The following is a 17,704-nucleotide window of genomic DNA, read 5'->3' as shown; positions in this document are numbered from 1 at the left end:
AACCCGCAAAGACTAGTTTCTGTCTCCTAAGGTTGATATCATGATGGTGATCTAATTATATTGCATAAAACCACAATGTTTCAAAATACAGGTCTTGGACTCTGTTGCTTCATCCATAAATGATAACAAAGGACAGAAAGCCCTCCTGGGAACTTGAAGAGGAAGTGAAGACAGGAGGGTGAGTGAGTCATCGGGTTTGACTTTTTTCCTTAATATAAATGAGTGATTTATTCCACAACAGGGCATTTTAAAGAATGCCCCATTCCTCTGCTCACAGGTCAGGGAGTGACCCAACAGAAGGCAAGTCCTAAACTTTGCCAGAGCCACCCTCTGTCATGAATGGGAGTCTAGAGCAACCATTAAAGAGAGAAAAGAAACCTGGTTGAGAATAAAACCAGCACAGAAAAGGAGAGCCAGCAGAGCAGATGCTGACGTCAGAACACAGGATTCAGCTGGGGTTTTTTTTTCTTTCTTTGTTTAAAAACAAAACAAAACACTAACCTTTAAAAAAAAAATAATGCATTTAATTATGGCCACACCCCATGACACATGGAACTTCCCCGACCAGGGGCTGGAACCTGGGCCCCCTGCATTGGAAGGGTGGAGTCTTAACCACCGGACCACCAGGGAAGCCCCCGGATTCAGCTGTTTTTTAACAGACACTTTTGGTTCTTTTTAATCTTTTCTGATTAGATCAACAAGGGAATGTGCATTCTTGTAACCTCTTCACTTCACACAGGTATGAAGTTCATCTTTTGAATAAAATAGCCAAACTGGGAGGGCTGGCTCCTGTCATTTTAATCAACATTTGCTAGCGGTTACACCCACTTCAATGCCCTCCAGTAACAGATTAAAGGGGAGCCACTTCATCACCCTCATATCAACATACTGCTATTAAAATTCTCCCTTTCTGAAAACATGAGAGCTGCAAAAGCTTTTCCGCTAGAGCTTCCGCCCCTTCTTTTGCTGTAAGTGAAGGTTGCTGTCTCTGTGCGCTTGATCGTCACTGGGATTCCCTCTTCCCTGAACTCCGTGCGTGCTCTCCGATGATCATTCTCCAATTAGGTGACAGGTCGTTTCCTTGATTTGCAGGCCATCATTTTCTAGGAAGAAAACGCGCTCTTTCGCTGTTCTTAGAAACTGGCAGGGTTATCCCCACTCTTTTTTAAGCTTTCTGGCATCTTTTTGGCCATGCACACTCTTCAGACAGAGTTGGCCTGCTCATTCATAACGTCTCTCACCGTTTGTTGTCACTGAGGTGGACCAACTTGAGCCTCTTTAAAAAAAAAAAAAAAAAAAAGATTTGTGGATATTGCTAGGTTTAAACTGTGTGTTATGGGAAAGGGATCTTTCCTTTTGAAATCTTGCCCCAGCAACTGTTGCTGACTCCAAGCTCCAGATTAGAAAAGCCCAGCGAAGTGAGCGATATTCAGACCACAGACCCGAGTAACCTCACCCCAGGGTCCCTTCACAGTTGACCTCCCCATCACTCCCGTGGCACCAGCGTGAACATGTGCACCCCGCTGAGCGGCACTGCGCACTGCCCTCCAGCACAACTGCCTTGAGACCAAGGTGTGTGTGTTCAGTCGTGTCTGACTCTTTGCGACCCCATGGACTGCAGCCTGCCAGGCTCCTCTGTCCATGGGATTCTCCGGGCAAGAAGACTGGAGTGGGTTGCCATGCTCTCCTCTAGGGGATCTTCTCGACCCAGGGATCAAATCCAGGTCTCCTGCATCTCCTGCACTGGCAGGCGGGTTCTTTACCACTAGCACCACCTGCGAGTACCTAGAAACCAAGGACCATTGCTAATTAGCATCACTGATTAGTGACTGCTGACAGGGTGTGGTTTCCTGTTGCCAGAGATGGGAGAGCGGGGCTTGGAAAAAGAACACCTTTGACTCAAAAAACCAAGACTCTGAAAAACCCTTCTGGAAGACACCATGCTAATCATGAAGAGCATCTTTAAACATTGACCCAGCTCCTTTAGAAAACTGTGAGCCACGGTCCCACGTGCCCCCTCAAGGCCTCTGGGATGGTCCAGGGAGCATCCCCAGAAAGACCTCACCTCCACACTCCAAACCATCCAGGAGGATGCTGGCAGGAAATCATGAGTCAGGAAGCCCTGTGAGAGGGTAAACCCCACCCAACCCCAGAACTTTCCTTGCACAAAAGACAACACCACAGCAGGGCACGTCCCCAGAGATGGCGACACCAAAGCCAGGCACACCTAACCTCCCATGAAAGTCCCTGCTACCAACACAGTCAATCCTGAAGGCTGCAGAGCACAAGCCTTCTTCCCTTCAGTAGCTTTTTCCTCTTTAACTGATTTTTTCTTTCTATAAATGAACATGGAACTCCTCTGACATCAGAAACTGAAATGAATAGACTATAAAAAGGAAGAGGGTGGAAGAAAATTTCTTAAAACTAATTTTTTTTAGGCTAAAAAGGGTTTTCACAAATTTAGAGTGAGCTGAAGTAAAACTTCGGTCATTCACATACAAAGAAGCAAGCTAAAGTGATACCCACAAGGGCAAGAAACAGTCAGCCGTAGCTAAGAAGCCTATGGGTACAGTCAGGAGCTTTGCAGGCAATACTCAACTCAATCTGCTAGACGAGATGCTCCAGCAAGAGCTCTCAGCCAGGAGGGGGCAAGGCGGGCTGAGATGTGGCTCAGGTGATGGTTCATCCGACCTAGAGAGCTCACTGGAGGATGGCATCGCTGACTGCCAGCTAAGGATTCACTCGGTCCCAACATGAGCGCACCTGAATGGGCAAATGTTCGCACTGAGGATGAAGGATGCTCAACAGGTGATCTCCACCTGGAGCATCATTTATAACCAGTAGCAACCAGATTCCGAGGAGCAAGAGTCCTCCAACCAGGACTCCCAGTGGCGGGGGGTCGGGGGGTCAGGGGGTCGGGGGGCAGGCATCTTTCAAGGTGGTTTCCTCTGCAGTTGGCCCAAGACTTCGATGATGAAAGGGGTGTGGAATTTAAGCTCTGAGCAGGCAGGGCCTCAAAGTTCCCCTCCTGCCCATGCCTTCCACGGTGCATGGAACGTTGCAGGGGCTCAAAACCATACCTGGAAAAAAATCAAGATACAAAACGCAAGAGTCTGGCTACAACAAGAGTAAGGTCCTGTGCCATCACTTCTGGCCAAACAAGAAGGCCATCTCTAAACCAAGGCCAGGCTTCTCTGGACCCGAGGAGACGGTGACCCGCCACTCCACATAATGACTCTGTAGCATTCTCAGACACACTACTTGGCCATAGAAAAGGCTAAGACAAAGATACTTATGAGGGATGAGCTGGAAACGGCCACAGCGTACTGGGGAGTTGAGAGAAGTTCACAGGATTGTAGGGTGGGACTCTCATGCCCCCGCCCAGCCCCAATCTCACACACACGTGCACGGATCTGGGGGTAGGGGGTATGTTCAAAGGATCTACCTCAGTAAGCTTGGGAGCGAAGCAGAGAGGGGCTTTTATTTCCTGTCTCTTACGTGTCTACTGAGACTTCCACAATTAACAGGCACCAATTTCTGTATCACTTAAATATGTAAATTTGAAATTAAATAAGAACAACCCCCCCGCCCCCACCGCTCTGCCTTCCTCATTATTAAACTGGAAAACCATTTATGATGCACTGCCCATTAGCACTGTGGGGTTTCTTTTTGGGGGAAGAAAAAAAAAAGGAACAGAATTGAGCCACCTCTATCCAATTTTTTTTTTAACCTGTTTGTTCTTACTATTTGAAGCCAATTTCCAGCCCAGCTTAAAGGACTTAAAAGCCTCTCGGGCATGGCGACATTTCTGTTGCCATCCTCACTGTTATGAGGGACTCTCTACTTGGTCCGCTCTGTAAAGAAAGCCTCAGGTGGACCACAAATGCTCAAGAGGATAAAATAAAGCCAGAGGGAGGCAAAAGGCAGGGCAAGCTGGGCGAGGCTGTGACCCAGGGTGACAAGACACGTCTCCTGCAACAAGGGTTAACACCCTCTGGACGGCTGAGCCTGTCTGCAGTCCGTGGAGCTCACACCACCTCTCAGACCTCTCCACCGGAAGGAAGTCCCGTCCCACTGAGGCAGCATCTTCTCAGCTGAGGCGGTTTTAGAGCTTTGCTGCTGCTGTGATGACTCACCTCACGCTTTGGAGGAAGGCCTTTTCCAGGGGAGGGGTGTCTGGAGAAAACACAACAGCCCTTGTGCTCATCTCTCATCCCAGCCCTGCTGGGGCTGCGAATGTCAGCTCACAAGAGCCCTCCTGACAGCCCTAATAAACGGGAATGTCTTCAACTGAGAAGGAAATAAATGAGTACAGTGCCATGACAAACGGACACACGATTTTCCCCCTGATCTTTCTCCCCAGTGCCTCCCAATTTTTTTTTTTGTCCCACTGAAAGCCTTTATGGCTTTCCTCGTGGTATTGTGTCTTGTCGGTATTTACAGACATGAAAAAACAGTGCAGGGAGAAGAGAACAAGCAAAATGAGTAGAGAAATGACCTGCGTTGTTTTCTTCTGGGGCTGTCGGAGCCACCCCCTATTCTGTTGAAATAAGCCCTGGGCTGTAACCTGCCCACTCAAGTAGGTCTCCCACAAAGATGCACCCTTCCCAGCCACCAACAGAATGTTATCTTAAAAACCCCCAAGCACACCTGAGAGAAAATTAGCCAAGCTTTCATTAGAAAAAAAAGTTTATTGGTGCTGCTATTGTTCTTCAAGGGTCACTGTCATCAATCTGAAAAGCACTGCTGTCTACATGCATCATTAAAAACTTACCTACAGGGAAGAGATGACAAGAGAAAAATTTTAAAACCCTCTAGTCTTTCCTAAGTCTGTTTTTCATGTCATGGATTGCTTTCATTAACTTCTCCATAGTGCTAAAAACTCCCACAACCTCAGACAGAAGCATATGCAAACTATATTTTTTTAATTTCCAAAGCCAAATATAAATATTTTTGAAACCATCCACACCTGTCTCCCACATGAGCATGGATATACATAACTCTTTATATTACTATCTCTCTATATTAAGAATGTCAGTCTGGAAATTCCTTTCATAAGGAAAAATGCATTTTAAAGGTCTGATCCATAAAAACGTGCAACTGAAAATTCATTAAATCCATTTTCTCTTTGGGCCATACTGGACCTTCATTTGAAAATGTTCATTTCTTCTCAATATTTATTTATTCCTTTATAGTTCATGGCTTTGTATTGTGATGACCTACAACTCTAGGAAATTACTTGGCAGAGAAAGGGAAGGAAAAGAAGGAAATAAAGCTTAATGCTATGTACCATCTACTTTAAAACCGTGTAGAAAGTATGGACCGCTTAAAGTAAAACCTTCATTCCTCTGTATGTCACTATTGAGAATAATTCAAATACCTGCCAAACAAGATTTGAATTTTTAAAATTTAAAATGAACTCCTAAGCATTACTAGATATGAAAATTATTTCAATAGTCCAGAACGAAAATGCACCTGATGGTCTGGCCACCAGAGGGAGCTATAATTCCCCCACACACCTGAGCGTAGATACACAGGATTCAGAAACCTTCATGGTCCGGGACGCTTCACAATGCCTCTCCTCCAGCGAATTCTACAAAGTCAGAGGGGTTAAGGGTGAGGCCCTCCTTCAAATTAAAGGCAGTTGTGGTAGCTTCAACATAAGAAGCTAAAAGTCATGTGGTATGTCCTGGTAGAGGCTTTTTTATGTTACTAAACTGTATAAACTAAATATTGTAAAGAATGAGGGTCTTAACAATACATACAGAACAGTAAAATAAGAAATTATGAGATGAGAAGGTAAGGAAAACCGGAGGATATACTGAAGAAAGGAGGACCAAAGAAAAGGAAACTGACCAGGGTGGGGCGGGGGAGGGAAAGGTGCGGAAAGCGCATGCGCACAGCGTGACCGCCCAGTGACCGCCCAGCACCAGGCCGAGCGGACCACGCGCTGCCCCACACCCGGGCCAGGTGGGCGCGGAGGTGGGGAAAGCCGCCTGCGGGCGATCTCCCTGGGCATCGTCGTGAAGGAGATGGCTGTGCAAGAGGGGAAATGGTGGTCGTCCGGGGCGCCAGAAGCACGGATCTGAGAACAGCTCTGGGGGGCAGGGAGCCGAGGCCAAATAGAGGGCGCAGACAGAGGGCGCCGGAGTCAGGACCACTACAGGAGCGATGGCTGAAGGGCCCACCCGGAGCGGAATGCGGTCTGTTTGAGAGGGAGCACTCTCTTCATGGGGTTTCCCTGGTGGCTCAGCTGGTGAAGAATCCACATTCGCCTGCAATGCGGGAGACCTGGGTTCCATCCCCGGGTTGGGAAGATGCCGGGAGAAGGGAAAGGCTACCCACCCCAGTATTCTGGCCTGGAGAATCCTTGTGGACTGTATCGTCCATGAGGTCGCAAAGAGTGGGACACGACTGAGCGACTTTCACATTCTCTTCATGTGCAGAGGGGCAGGGGAAGAGGACTGACCTGAAAACGTGAACTCCGCTTGGGAAGCCCTCTGCACAAGCAGGAACCAGGAAGAGCTGGAGGGATGGGACAGCCAAGGACAACGCCCCAGGGCCTAACCTGGAGGCCCTGATACACAGACAGTGAAGCCGTTGGCTGAGAAAGATTAGTCCAGAGAAGGAACAAATATTTTGACATTTCAGGCCAAGATACTGGTTTGTTGTTGTTGCAAACAAAAGAGCCTGATTCAGGTACCTGCTCATTCAAATCTCATTTCCAGCACATGCTGGTTCTACTACATACTTAATAACAGAGGGAAAATGAAATCACACTGCAGGGAGCCAGTAACCCATTCTGGAAGAAAGGAATTTGCACATTTTTTCTTTTACAATCTTTTCTTTTACTGTCCAGACTGTGCAGATAACATAGAAAGTCACTTCAACAAAATTAAACCACTGTTTGCAAAGAATTCCCGAGTTTCGAGTGAGTGAGAGAGAGAGAGAATATATAAGCAACTCTGTCATTTTCTCACTAGCAAAAAGAAAAAGAAACTGTGACAAAGTTATGATTCATCCATTCTGATTTCTCAACTAGTTGCCCACAAACTTGAAATGCAGTATTTCTTTTGAATGCTTCTCTACCTTCCTACCATGAATGCCTAATTTCCAGCAATTAAAAATAATAGAGACTTTAAAACAATAATCAGTTGTTCAAAAGGGGAAGCACAACAAGCAACCAAAAACACAGTGGAAACAAACCTTGTAGCTTATTCATGCCGAAGGAATGTCAGCACACACTAACTGAGGCACGGCTGAGCATCCAAGAATTGACGCCTCTGACCGTGGTGCTGGAGAAGACTCCTGAGAGCCCCTTGGACAGGAAGACCTGACCAGTCAATCCTAAAGGCAGTCAACCCTGAATATTCATTGGAAGGACTCATGTTGAATCTCCAATACTCTGGCCACCTAATGTGAAGAACCGACTCATTGGAAAAGACCCTGATGCTGGGAAAGATTGAGGGCAGGAGAAGGTGACGACAGAGGATAAGATGGTTGGATGGAATCACTGACTCAATAGGCATGAGTGTGAGCAAACTCCAGGAGATAGTGAAGGACAGGGAAGCCTGGTGTGCCGTAGTCCATGGGGTCACAAAAAGCTGGACATGACTGAGCAACTGAACCACAACAACATACTTTTGCATCACTGGTGTTGATATTATACAGTAGGAGTGCCAGTTCTTTTAATAATTTACTGAGGAGTTACACATTGCGAATTCCTTATTAAACATTACTTGTACTAAGGTCGTAAGTTTAAGAAATACTCAGCAGAGAAAAGCAGCAGTATTTTATGTTCTGCATCTGCTGGGATTCCTATAAATAAAACTTTATTTCTTATAAATGTATTAATATAAAGCACTGAGAAGTCATTTTCTCTAAGATAAAAACATTTTATACTCATTTGTAGACTTTAAAATCCACAATGCCTATCTAAAATGTTTGACAAGCTTTGGAGAGCAAAGGAGGAAAATCTACTGCCATATCTAGGAACCTGACTCCTCCATGCCCCAAAAGTCAATACTGGCTGAATTCCTGTCTGTCATTGATCAACTAGCAGCTCAACAAAATAGTTTAATCTGGAAATCATGGCCAAATAATATGGGCGCTCCCAGGGCTAGCAAACTATGGCCCACAGGCCACTGGTACATGGCCACGCCCATTCATTTACTGTCCTGGCTGCTTTTGTACTATCTTGAGAAATCGTAGGCCCTGCAAAGCCTCAACTATTTAATCTCTGACCCTTTACTGAAAGGAGTTTGCTGGCCCCTGATTCAGACTGCCTATAGCACTTAGAGCTTGTATTTATCGCTGAAGAACCTGCCAGATTGGTGAAATTTCTAAGCAGTCTTAAAAACTTTATGTTCCACGTTCCTGCCCCAAATATTTCATGCAAAGATGCGCACAATAAAGGACAGAAATGGTTTGGACCTAACAGAAGCAGAAGATATTAAGAAGAGGTGGCAAGAATACACAGAAGAACTGTACAAAAAAGACCCAGATAATCACAATGGTATGATCACCAACCTAGAGCCAGACATCCAGGAATGCAAAATCAAGTGGGCCTTAGGAAGCATCACTAAGAACAAAGCTAGTGGAGGTGATGGAATTCCACTTGAGCTATTTTAAATCCTAAAAGATGCTGTGAAAGTGCTGCACTCAATATGCCAGCAAATTTGGAAAACTCAGCAGTGGCCACAGGACTGGAAAAGGTCAGTTTTCATTCCAATCCCAAAGAAAGGCAATGCCAAAGAATGCTCAAACTACTGCACGATTGCACTCATCTCACACGCTAGCAAAGTAATGCTCAAAATTCTCCAAGCCAGGCTTCAACAGTACGTGAATTGTGAACTTCCAGATGTTCACAATTCTGGATATATGTCCACACACTGGATATAGAAAACGCAGAGGAACCAGAGATCAAATTACCAACATCCGTTGGATCATTGAAAAAGTGAGAGTTCCAGAAAAACATCTACTTCTGCTTTATTGACCATGCCAAAGCCTTTGTGTGGATCACAACAAACTGTGGAAAATTCTTAAAGAGATGGGAATACCAGACCACCTGACCTGCCTCTTAAGAAATCTGCATGCAGGTCAAGAAGCAATAGTTAGAACTGGATATGGAATAACAGACTGGTGCCAAATCAGGAAAAGAGTACATCAAGGCTGTATATTGTCAACCTGCTTATTTAACTTATATGCAGAGTACATCATCAGAAATACTGGAATGGCTGAAGCATAAGCTGGAATCAAGATTTCCGGGAGAAATATCAATAACCTCAGATATGCAGATGATACCACCCTTATGGCAGAAAGTGAAGAAGTAAAGAGCCTCTTGATGAAAGTGAAAGAGGAGAGTGAAAAAGCTGGCTTAAGACTCGACATTCAGAAAACTAAGATCATGTCATCCGGTCCCATCACTTTATGGCAAACAGATGGGGAAACAATGGAAACAATGAGAGACTTTTATTTTGGGGGGCTCCAAAATCACTGCAGACGGTGACTGCAGCCATGAAATTAAAAGACACTTGCTCCTTGGAAGAAAACCTATGACCAATGTAGACTGCATGTTAAAAAGCAGAGACATTACTTTGCCAACAAAGGTCCATATAGTCAGAGCTATGGTTTTTCCAGTAGTCATGTATGGATGTGAGAGTTGGGACTATAAAGAAAGCTGAGGCCTAGAAGAATTGATGCTTTTGAACTGTGGTGCTGGAGAAGACTCTTGAGAGTCCCTTGGATGCAAGGAGATGCAACCAGTCCATTCTAAAGGAAATCAGTCCTAAATATGCATTGGAATGACTGATGCTGAAGCTGAAACTCCAATACTCTGGCTACCTGATGCGAAGAACTGACTCATTTGAAAAGACCCTGATGCTGGGAAAGATTGAAGGTGGGAGGAGAAGGGGATGACAGAGGCTGAGATGGTTGGATGGCATCACCGACTCTATGGACGTGTGTTTGAGTAAGCTCCGATAGTTGGTGATGGACAGGGAGGCCTGGCGTGCTGCAGTCCATTGGGTTGCAAAGAGTTGGACACGACTGAGTGACTAAAGAACAAAGAGAAGCATCCAAAATGAATTCTGGATTGTGCTTTTTTTTCTTTAATATTTATTTACTTGGCTGTGCCGGGTCTTAGTTGTTGCATGGGGGATCGAGTTTCCTGACCAGGGATAGAACTTGGGCCCCTTACCTCAGGAGCACGAGGGTTAGCCATCGGAGAAGTGCCCGGACTGTGCATTTTTAGAAGCATTACTTTCAGGTATAACCATTTTTCTCCCTTGAATGATGCCATTTTTGTCAACGCAGGTGCACAGGGAGCCGAGAGGGCACATCGTCAAGGCCCCCCCGGGGCTTCACTGAGAACAGGTTGATGGGGCAGCCGTCGCCCAGGGAACCATTCACAGTGAGAGATGCCTCCCTTATCTCTCTGGTCACGTGACTATAGCGGTGAGTGCTCCGCCAGCTGAATGCTGGACCTCCCTCCCTGCAATACCTACTGGCTGTGTTCCTGGAGGCTAGGTTGTCAGCTCCATTTCTGCAAAATAAATATTGTCTTCATCGTCTTACACATTCCGAGACGCTTTCACTTCTGACTCATCTCAAGCTGGCAACATTCCCTTCCTTGTCATACTTTAGTTCCTCACACCCTTCCCCCCGCCCCCAAAGGGAAACCTCTGGGAGACAAATACAGAATAAATTTCAGAATAAAGCAAGAGAAGCGTTGTTGGGGTGCAGGTGGCGGACACAGGCAGCTGAGCAAAGAAGGAGAGGCGGGAACGAGGGGCGGGAGGCGGCCAGGGACGGGGTGAGGTGGAGGAAAGACTTCGCGTCCCCAGGACGAGCGATGTCGGGCAGAAGATCCAAACTTCACCGCCACTCCCCAGAGGCATCGTGGATTTCCGCTCTCACTGGTGCCCCTTGTAAATAATTACACTAGGGGATTAAAATACTGCCCACAGCTCTTTAGCTGCTTTAAAATTTTTTCATTTTCTCAGGCTCCACCCTGGTCAGATGAACAAAATTTATTAAGCATCTACTATGTGCAGGGTGCCTTCATATTTCTGTCTCTATGTCATGTCCAGTGCTTTTGCGACCCCATGGACTGTAGCCCACCAGGCTCCTCTGTCCAAGGGACTTCCCAGGCAAGAATACCGGGGTGGGTTGTCATTGCCTCCTCCAGGGGATCTTCCTGGATCAGGGATTGAACGTGCTTCTCCTGCACTGGCAGGTGGATTCTTTACCACTGAGACACCTGGGAAGCCCTCCCTCATCTTCCTAAAACACATCCAATTCTCTGCCCTGGAGACTCGGGGACCAGAGAGCATCATTCATTGCTGCTGGAGGTGAAGGTGAGACATCCTGTAATTTTCCCTCCTCTCTCTGTTAAGCCAGGTGGCAGAGCCCAAGTTCCTCAGATGACAGATGCCAGCACGTTCGTGTGTCTGGAGTCAAGGCAAAGGAGGGGGCTGTGAATGCAGGCTTCTCATGAACGTAACAGTGAGGGTGGTACAGAAAGAGGGCCTGTCTCCTTCACCTGCTTCATTTACCAAACCCAGAAAGACACAAAGGCCAGTTTACAGGACTGTATATTTAAACTGATCCGATAATCCCTGCATTCCGAATCGGTGCCCCTTCCAGCACAGCCTCTTCAGAGAATCCAGACCATTCTAAACATGCGTTCTTACCGCACTGGCTCTAGGACAGCAAGCCTTGGGGCCTAACACAGGGCAGAGACATGCTGGTCCCGTGCACTGACCCACCTGCCACTTCTCCCTTTTCTGTCTGGAAAACCCGGTGGCCTGAATGGCATGCAAATGAAGCCTGGCATATTTTAAAAGGATGCTGCATCTATTCATACATACAAAGACTGGGAGATCAGCACACATTTGTAATAAGTTGTCTCATTTCACCCCAGGTCATCCTGATGCAGCTCTTGATATGAAAATCTAATCAAACTCTTTAGATGGATGGCGATTATTTATCTTTTTTAAATTGGAGAATAACTGCTGTACAGTGTTGTGTTTCTGCGGTGTGACAACATGAACCAGCAATAAATGTACGTATATCCCCTCCCTCCTGAGCCTCCCTCCCACTACCGAGGGATATAAAACTTAAAGAAAACATAATATAAAATAGAATAGAATAAAAATAATAAGTTGTGTGGCTGCTGTGGAAATGTCTTTATTTGGGAGGAAAGGGTGTGATAACATCCTTTCGGGGTTTGGGGGTCAGGGGAGTACGATTAGAATGAACAGCCTGTGAGCGGGATGCTCTGGGCTCCCACATGACTAATTGTGAAAGCTCAGATTTTAAGCAAATACTTTTGGCCCACAGGCCATTAGTGTTGATGCTATGATGCCCAGCAATGCCCTAGATAGCTGAGGCTGCTCCAGCAGGCCTGCACAGAGAGAGGGGCAGGTTTGCGTGGAGCTGGCAGGCCACAAACAGCCTTGGTAGAGCAGAGGGGCCCCGCCTGCACCCAGGCGGGCACTGTGCTGCAGGCAGGTCAGCTCTACACGCTGCAGACCACGCAGGGCAGAGGTCAGCACCAAATGCAGGTCATCCCTCCAGAGGCCTGAGGGCCCCATCAGTGGAGAAGGCGAGCTGCTCAAAAGATGGCAGGAGGTGTGGGGTCCATGTTGGCCTGAGGTCCCACCCAGAGGGTGTCCACCAGCTCCAGCCACTCCACCTCACAGGAACATGAGCCAAGATGTCTAGGTTGCTGAGATTTTTTTCCCAGAAACCTGTTTTTTTAATATGAAATTTCCCAAACCCATTGGCTCAAAATTTTTATTTCCTTAGTGTACCATGGCTCGTGGTGGCTCAGACAGTAAAGAATCTGCCTGCAATGCAGGAGACCTGGATTTGATCCCTGAGTCAGGAAGACCCTCTGGAGGAGGGCATGGCAACCCATGTCAGTATTCTTGCCTGGAGAATTTCATGGACAGAGGAGCTTGGCAGGCTATAGTCCATGGAGTCTCAAAGAGTCAGACACGACTGAGAGACTAACACGTTTCACTTTAATGTACCACAGACCAAACAGACGCACTTCTGGGTTCAGCACAGAACCCCCACTATACAAACCCTGACTCTATACAAACCCTGGCCTCATTGCACCCTAGAAGCACTGGCAGTTTAGCAAAGGGACCCTCAAGGCACTGATGGCCTCACGGTTTCTCCATCTGTTAGAGGAGGAGAGTTCTCTTGTTTGCTGTTTTCCAAACGGGGCAAAGGAAAAAACAACGTCTGACCTTTTGGGAGAAAAAGCAAAGTAATACTTAAAATTTACATGTCTCTAGTGCCAAACTGTCCCCTCGCCCATTTCTTGTTGGCTACCTGGGGGCAGATTTAATTTGACAGTGGAGGGAACAGACTTTAACCCGGGGATGGATTTTAGCTCCATCAGTTACAGGACAACCAGATGCTGGGTCCTGCCTGATCAAACAGCACCCCTTTTCCTGAACTACAGGTCTAAACTGGATTTGATCAACCTTTCAGATCAGCTCCTAATGTACAGGAAACCCAGGAGAAAGAGGGGCACAGTATTTGATACCAAGGGAAGCAATCAAATGTGGTCAGAGAGACAATGCACTGATCCCTCGAGGTCATTCAAAAAGGGGAGACAAGACTGTTCTAGATTAACAGGGTCTTAAAAGACCTCACAGCTAACTGCAACACACGACTCTCAACAGAATTCTGGGTTAAACAGCCCAATAGTAAAAGGCATTTCAGGGCTTTTATCTGGAGGAATTCAGATCATAGACTAGGTAAGAGAGTCCATCAGGCAATTACTGTTAATTTTGTGAAAACCGCATGGTGGTTAAAAGGAATATGTTCTTCGCTTTTGTTCTTGCCTTTTTTTCCCCTAGAGACACAAGCTGAAGTATTTAGGGGCTAAATGTCATGCTGTCTACAATTCACTTCAGGAAAAAAAGCAACAGACACAGCCAATGTGGCAAAGAGTTAACAACTTAACCCTAGACTGTGGGGATGGGGGTGAGCTGGTGCCACCAAGCTATCATTACATGGCATTAAGTCCCCATTAGTCTCAGCTGCTAGTAGAGGGAAGGACTTTGGCTACATCCCTCCAATGTCCAAGTCCGTATGTGTTTTAAACTTCACCAGCTGCCAAAAGAAAAAAATGACAGCAACTCAAACAGGTATAATGTGAGGCTATACCAGCTCAACACACAATGGAGAAGAAACTGTACTAAAGAAGCAACTCCACAATATGTGTCTTGGAGCCTCCCACACAAAAACTTTTATAAAATTCTCTCAGTAACCTCCGATACCAGATGATACTATCCTTATAGGAGAAAGCAAAGAACAACTAAAGAGCTTCTTGACGAAAGTGAAAGAGGAGAGTGAAAAAGTTGGCTTAAAACTCAATATTCAGAGAACTAAGATCATGGCATCCGGTCCCATTACTTCATGGCAAACAGATGGGGAAACAATGGAATCAGTGAGAGACTTTATATTTTTGGGCTCCAAAATCACTGCAGATGGTGACTGCAGCCATGAAATTAAGACACTTGCTCCTTGGAAGAAAAGCTATGACCAGCCTAGACTGCATATTAAAAAGCAGAGACATTACTTTGCCAACAAAGGTTCATCTAGTCAAAGCTATAGGTTTTCCAGTAGTCAAGTATGGATGTGAGAGTTGGACTATAAAGAAAGCTGAGCGCCGAGGAATTGATGCTTTTGAACTGTGGTGTTGGAGAAGACTCTTGAGAGTCCCTTGGACTGCAAGGAAATCCAACCAGTCCATCCTAAAGGAAATCAGTACTGAATATTCATTGGAAGGACTGATGCTGAAGCTGAAACTCCAATACCTTGGCTACCTGATGCGAAGAGCTAACTCATTGGAAAAGACCCTGATGCTGGGAAAGATTAAAGGCGGGAGGAGAAGGGGGCGACAAAGGATGAGATGGTTAGATGGCATCACCGACTCAATGGACATGAGTTTGAGTAAACTCTTGGGAGTTGGTGATGGACAGGGAGGCCTGGTGGGCTGTGGTCCACGGGGTCACAAAGAGTCGGACACGACTGAGCAACTGAGCTGACAGCTGGTTTGTCTTCACCAAAGCTGCTCAATTTGAGGAGCAGCTTTGTGACCCCAAAAGCATTTCACCCACCCTAACCTCAAATAAAGAGTCTGATCATAATTAAGGAGGAAAAAGAGGGAGGGTAGATCTAAAACTTGCATTAAATGTTCCTAATTCAGTCACCACTTAAGCCTATGACTAAAGGTTAAATGCCTCAAAATACAAGCTTAACTGAAAAAGAACACAGTTTGAAACCCCAAAGATATTTTAAGTTAAAAACAAACTTAAAAGATCTTACTTAGCAAAGTACGTCTATCTGAAATCTAATACTTGATGGTCTTTCTTCCTCTTGCATGCTCGGTCATGTCCGACTCTTTGCGACCCCATGGACAGTAACCCGCCAGACTCTTCTGTCCATGGGATTCTCCAGGCAAGAATACTGGAGTGGGTTGCCATTTCCTCCTCCTGGGGATCTTCTCAACTCAGGAATCAACCCTGTGTCTCCTGTACCAGTAGACAGATTCTCTACCACTGCGCCACCCAGGAAGCCCCCTAATACTTGATATTCACACACAATTCTAGGAACTTGGTTAGCTACCATCACATACACTGGCTAGTTCCTTAAATATGCTTTTTAAAAACTGTCTGGTCATCAAATCTAACAGTCATCTAATCCAATGGCCCATCTAATAAGCTGAACCTTGGTCACTCAACATGAGTATTAACCTACCATGGGAAAGAACTCTGAAATCAGATAAATCTGGACCCAACTGGTCCCAACCACTCACTAGAGTGGTTTCATCTTGGGCTGATCACAATGCCTCTGAATCCTGATTTCCTCACCCAAAAGATGGAGACAATTATCCCCTCTTTGCAAACTTTAGGCAGATTCTGATTACTTCATATTACACTCCACGCACTGGGCCAGCCAACTCCAGGAGCACTCCAAACTGTCTGAAAAACGTATGTTTAGAGCCTAGACACTTGCTCAGCTCAGAGCTCTCAAACATACTGGTGATATGTAGACTTTGCAGCTTATCTTTTTTGCCTCATTTTCCTTATCTGCAAACTGAAAAGACCAATAGGGCCTGCGGCATAAGGGCTTTAGGGAGAATCCAGCCCACTGTGTAAATGGGTCAGGTCATGCCTGGCACGAAGGACACAATCAATAAACACAGGCCATCGTGACTCGCTCCCCGCCTTCCTCGTACCCCACTTTGGGAAAGCATGGGCCCCCAACTGCACATATCACTGTGGCCAAACACCAGGACTTGCTCAGTCTGCCACATCAGAAAGTGCCTAAGTCTACAGCCGTACCACCCTGAACACGCCCAGTCCCGTCTGATCTCAGAAGCTAAGCAGGATGGGGCCTGGTTAGTACTTGGATGGGAGAATGCCCGAAAGGCTTCCCAGGAAGTCAGCTGTCCCACCTCTCCACTGCTGGTGAAGAGCCCAGCTCACCGGTCCCACCTTTCCTGTCTGGACGGACGGCCATGTGCTCCCCAAACCATGACTCACTCCCTTTGCCCCATCCTGACCCTAATACTGAGGGTCAAGGTCAGGGTTTTGACCTTCCATCGCAGTCCCAGCTCAGCCTCACGCCCCCCACACAGAAGTTTCTAGACCCACTGCCACAAGAACGTGTGTTCCCTGCTGTGGGCTTGGGAGCGGTGATTCTGCCAAGACACCAACATCAAACAGAGACCCTCCGTTGGCCACCCTGCAGGGCCCCGAGATGCTCTTCTGACACCAGCCTTTGTGCTCCCTCCCCTTCACTCATTTTGCGTCAGAGTCCCAGGCAGGCTCCCTCCACTGGTCTACATGGACCCTTCGTGAAAATTACAAAAAGTACCTGCCCTGAGTGGCAGAATTGGGGGGTGAGGGCGATGCCTGATGAGCTAATAGCACCTCTGAGAATGAGAAAGGGGACCTTCCTGGAGGAACACCAGGTCACCCTGCACCACTGCTACCATCATTAGACTCTACTACTGAAGTCAAGCCAAGCCAACTGCCCTGTGCAAGATCTCTGGGCTTATTAATGAGACTAAGAGCTACAGCCTCTGTGCTGAGATGAGGGGTCGGGGGGCGGGGAACTGGCGGAGCCAGGATGGCCCAGGGAGGAGAGTCGTTTCCTCCTCTTGGGCTGGGGAGCCCAGCAGAGGTGTTGCCACCTGAACTGGAGCTGGAGAGCTGGGAGAATGGCCCCAGGAAGGATGTGAGCAGACCCCAGGCAGAGGGGAAACACCGCCAAGGCAAGAAGCAGCACATTTCAGGCATTTAGAGGACTGTGGGCTTTCAATGAAGGGGCAGGAAAAGGAGGGGAGGGGAGAGATGAGGTCATTGTCCACCCCTTCTTGAGAATCCACGATGTGCTGGTACCCTGTAAGGCAGGGGGAGTCAAAAATAAGTAAAAATAAACCCTCCCTGTCAGAAGTTAAAAATGTAGTCTAGGAGAAAAAAACAGTTATAAAATGACAGCGATGATGCACACAATGGTCCTTCCAGGTCATAGGGCCTATAGAAGGACGTGACCTGCTAGGGGACTGGGGGGACCGGAGGAGGTGACGACCAGCGGGGTGGCTGGCAGGTGAGGGGGGGCCATGGGGGAAAGGCAGGCGGCGGCCCGGGCGGGACCCGAGCAAGTGGCAAGC

General features: G+C 46.9%; 1 protein-coding gene and 1 long non-coding RNA gene across 18 annotated transcripts in view; both read right to left on the bottom strand.

Moving 5' to 3' along the window:
- Positions 1–17,704, bottom strand: part of NEDD4L (NEDD4 like E3 ubiquitin protein ligase) — a 375,462-nt gene that overhangs the window by 231,459 nt on the left and 126,299 nt on the right. For 2 of the 17 annotated variants that reach the window (XM_086373617.1, XM_086373622.1), the window contains exon 3: positions 5,520–5,593. The exons of the other annotated variants lie outside the window; for them this stretch is intronic. In XM_086373617.1, coding sequence (XP_086229743.1) covers positions 5,520–5,554 — 35 coding nt within the window. In that variant the 5' untranslated portion in view covers positions 5,555–5,593. The remainder of the gene's footprint in view (positions 1–5,519; positions 5,594–17,704) is intronic. 17 annotated transcript variants of the gene reach the window in all.
- On the bottom strand, positions 452–5,505 carry LOC147346348 (uncharacterized). The gene is made up of 2 exons (XR_015154125.1): positions 4,137–5,505; positions 452–1,276 (listed from the first exon to the last, which is right to left on the bottom strand). It is a non-coding gene; the product is annotated as an uncharacterized LOC147346348 (long non-coding RNA).

This window comes from Bos grunniens, chromosome 24 (genome assembly GCF_055505025.1).
Source record: "Bos grunniens cultivar Pamir isolate PY7600 chromosome 24, Bosgru_T2T1.0, whole genome shotgun sequence".
Classification (NCBI taxonomy): Eukaryota; Metazoa; Chordata; class Mammalia; order Artiodactyla; family Bovidae; genus Bos; species Bos grunniens.
This window is presented reverse-complemented; position numbering and strand designations above follow the sequence as displayed.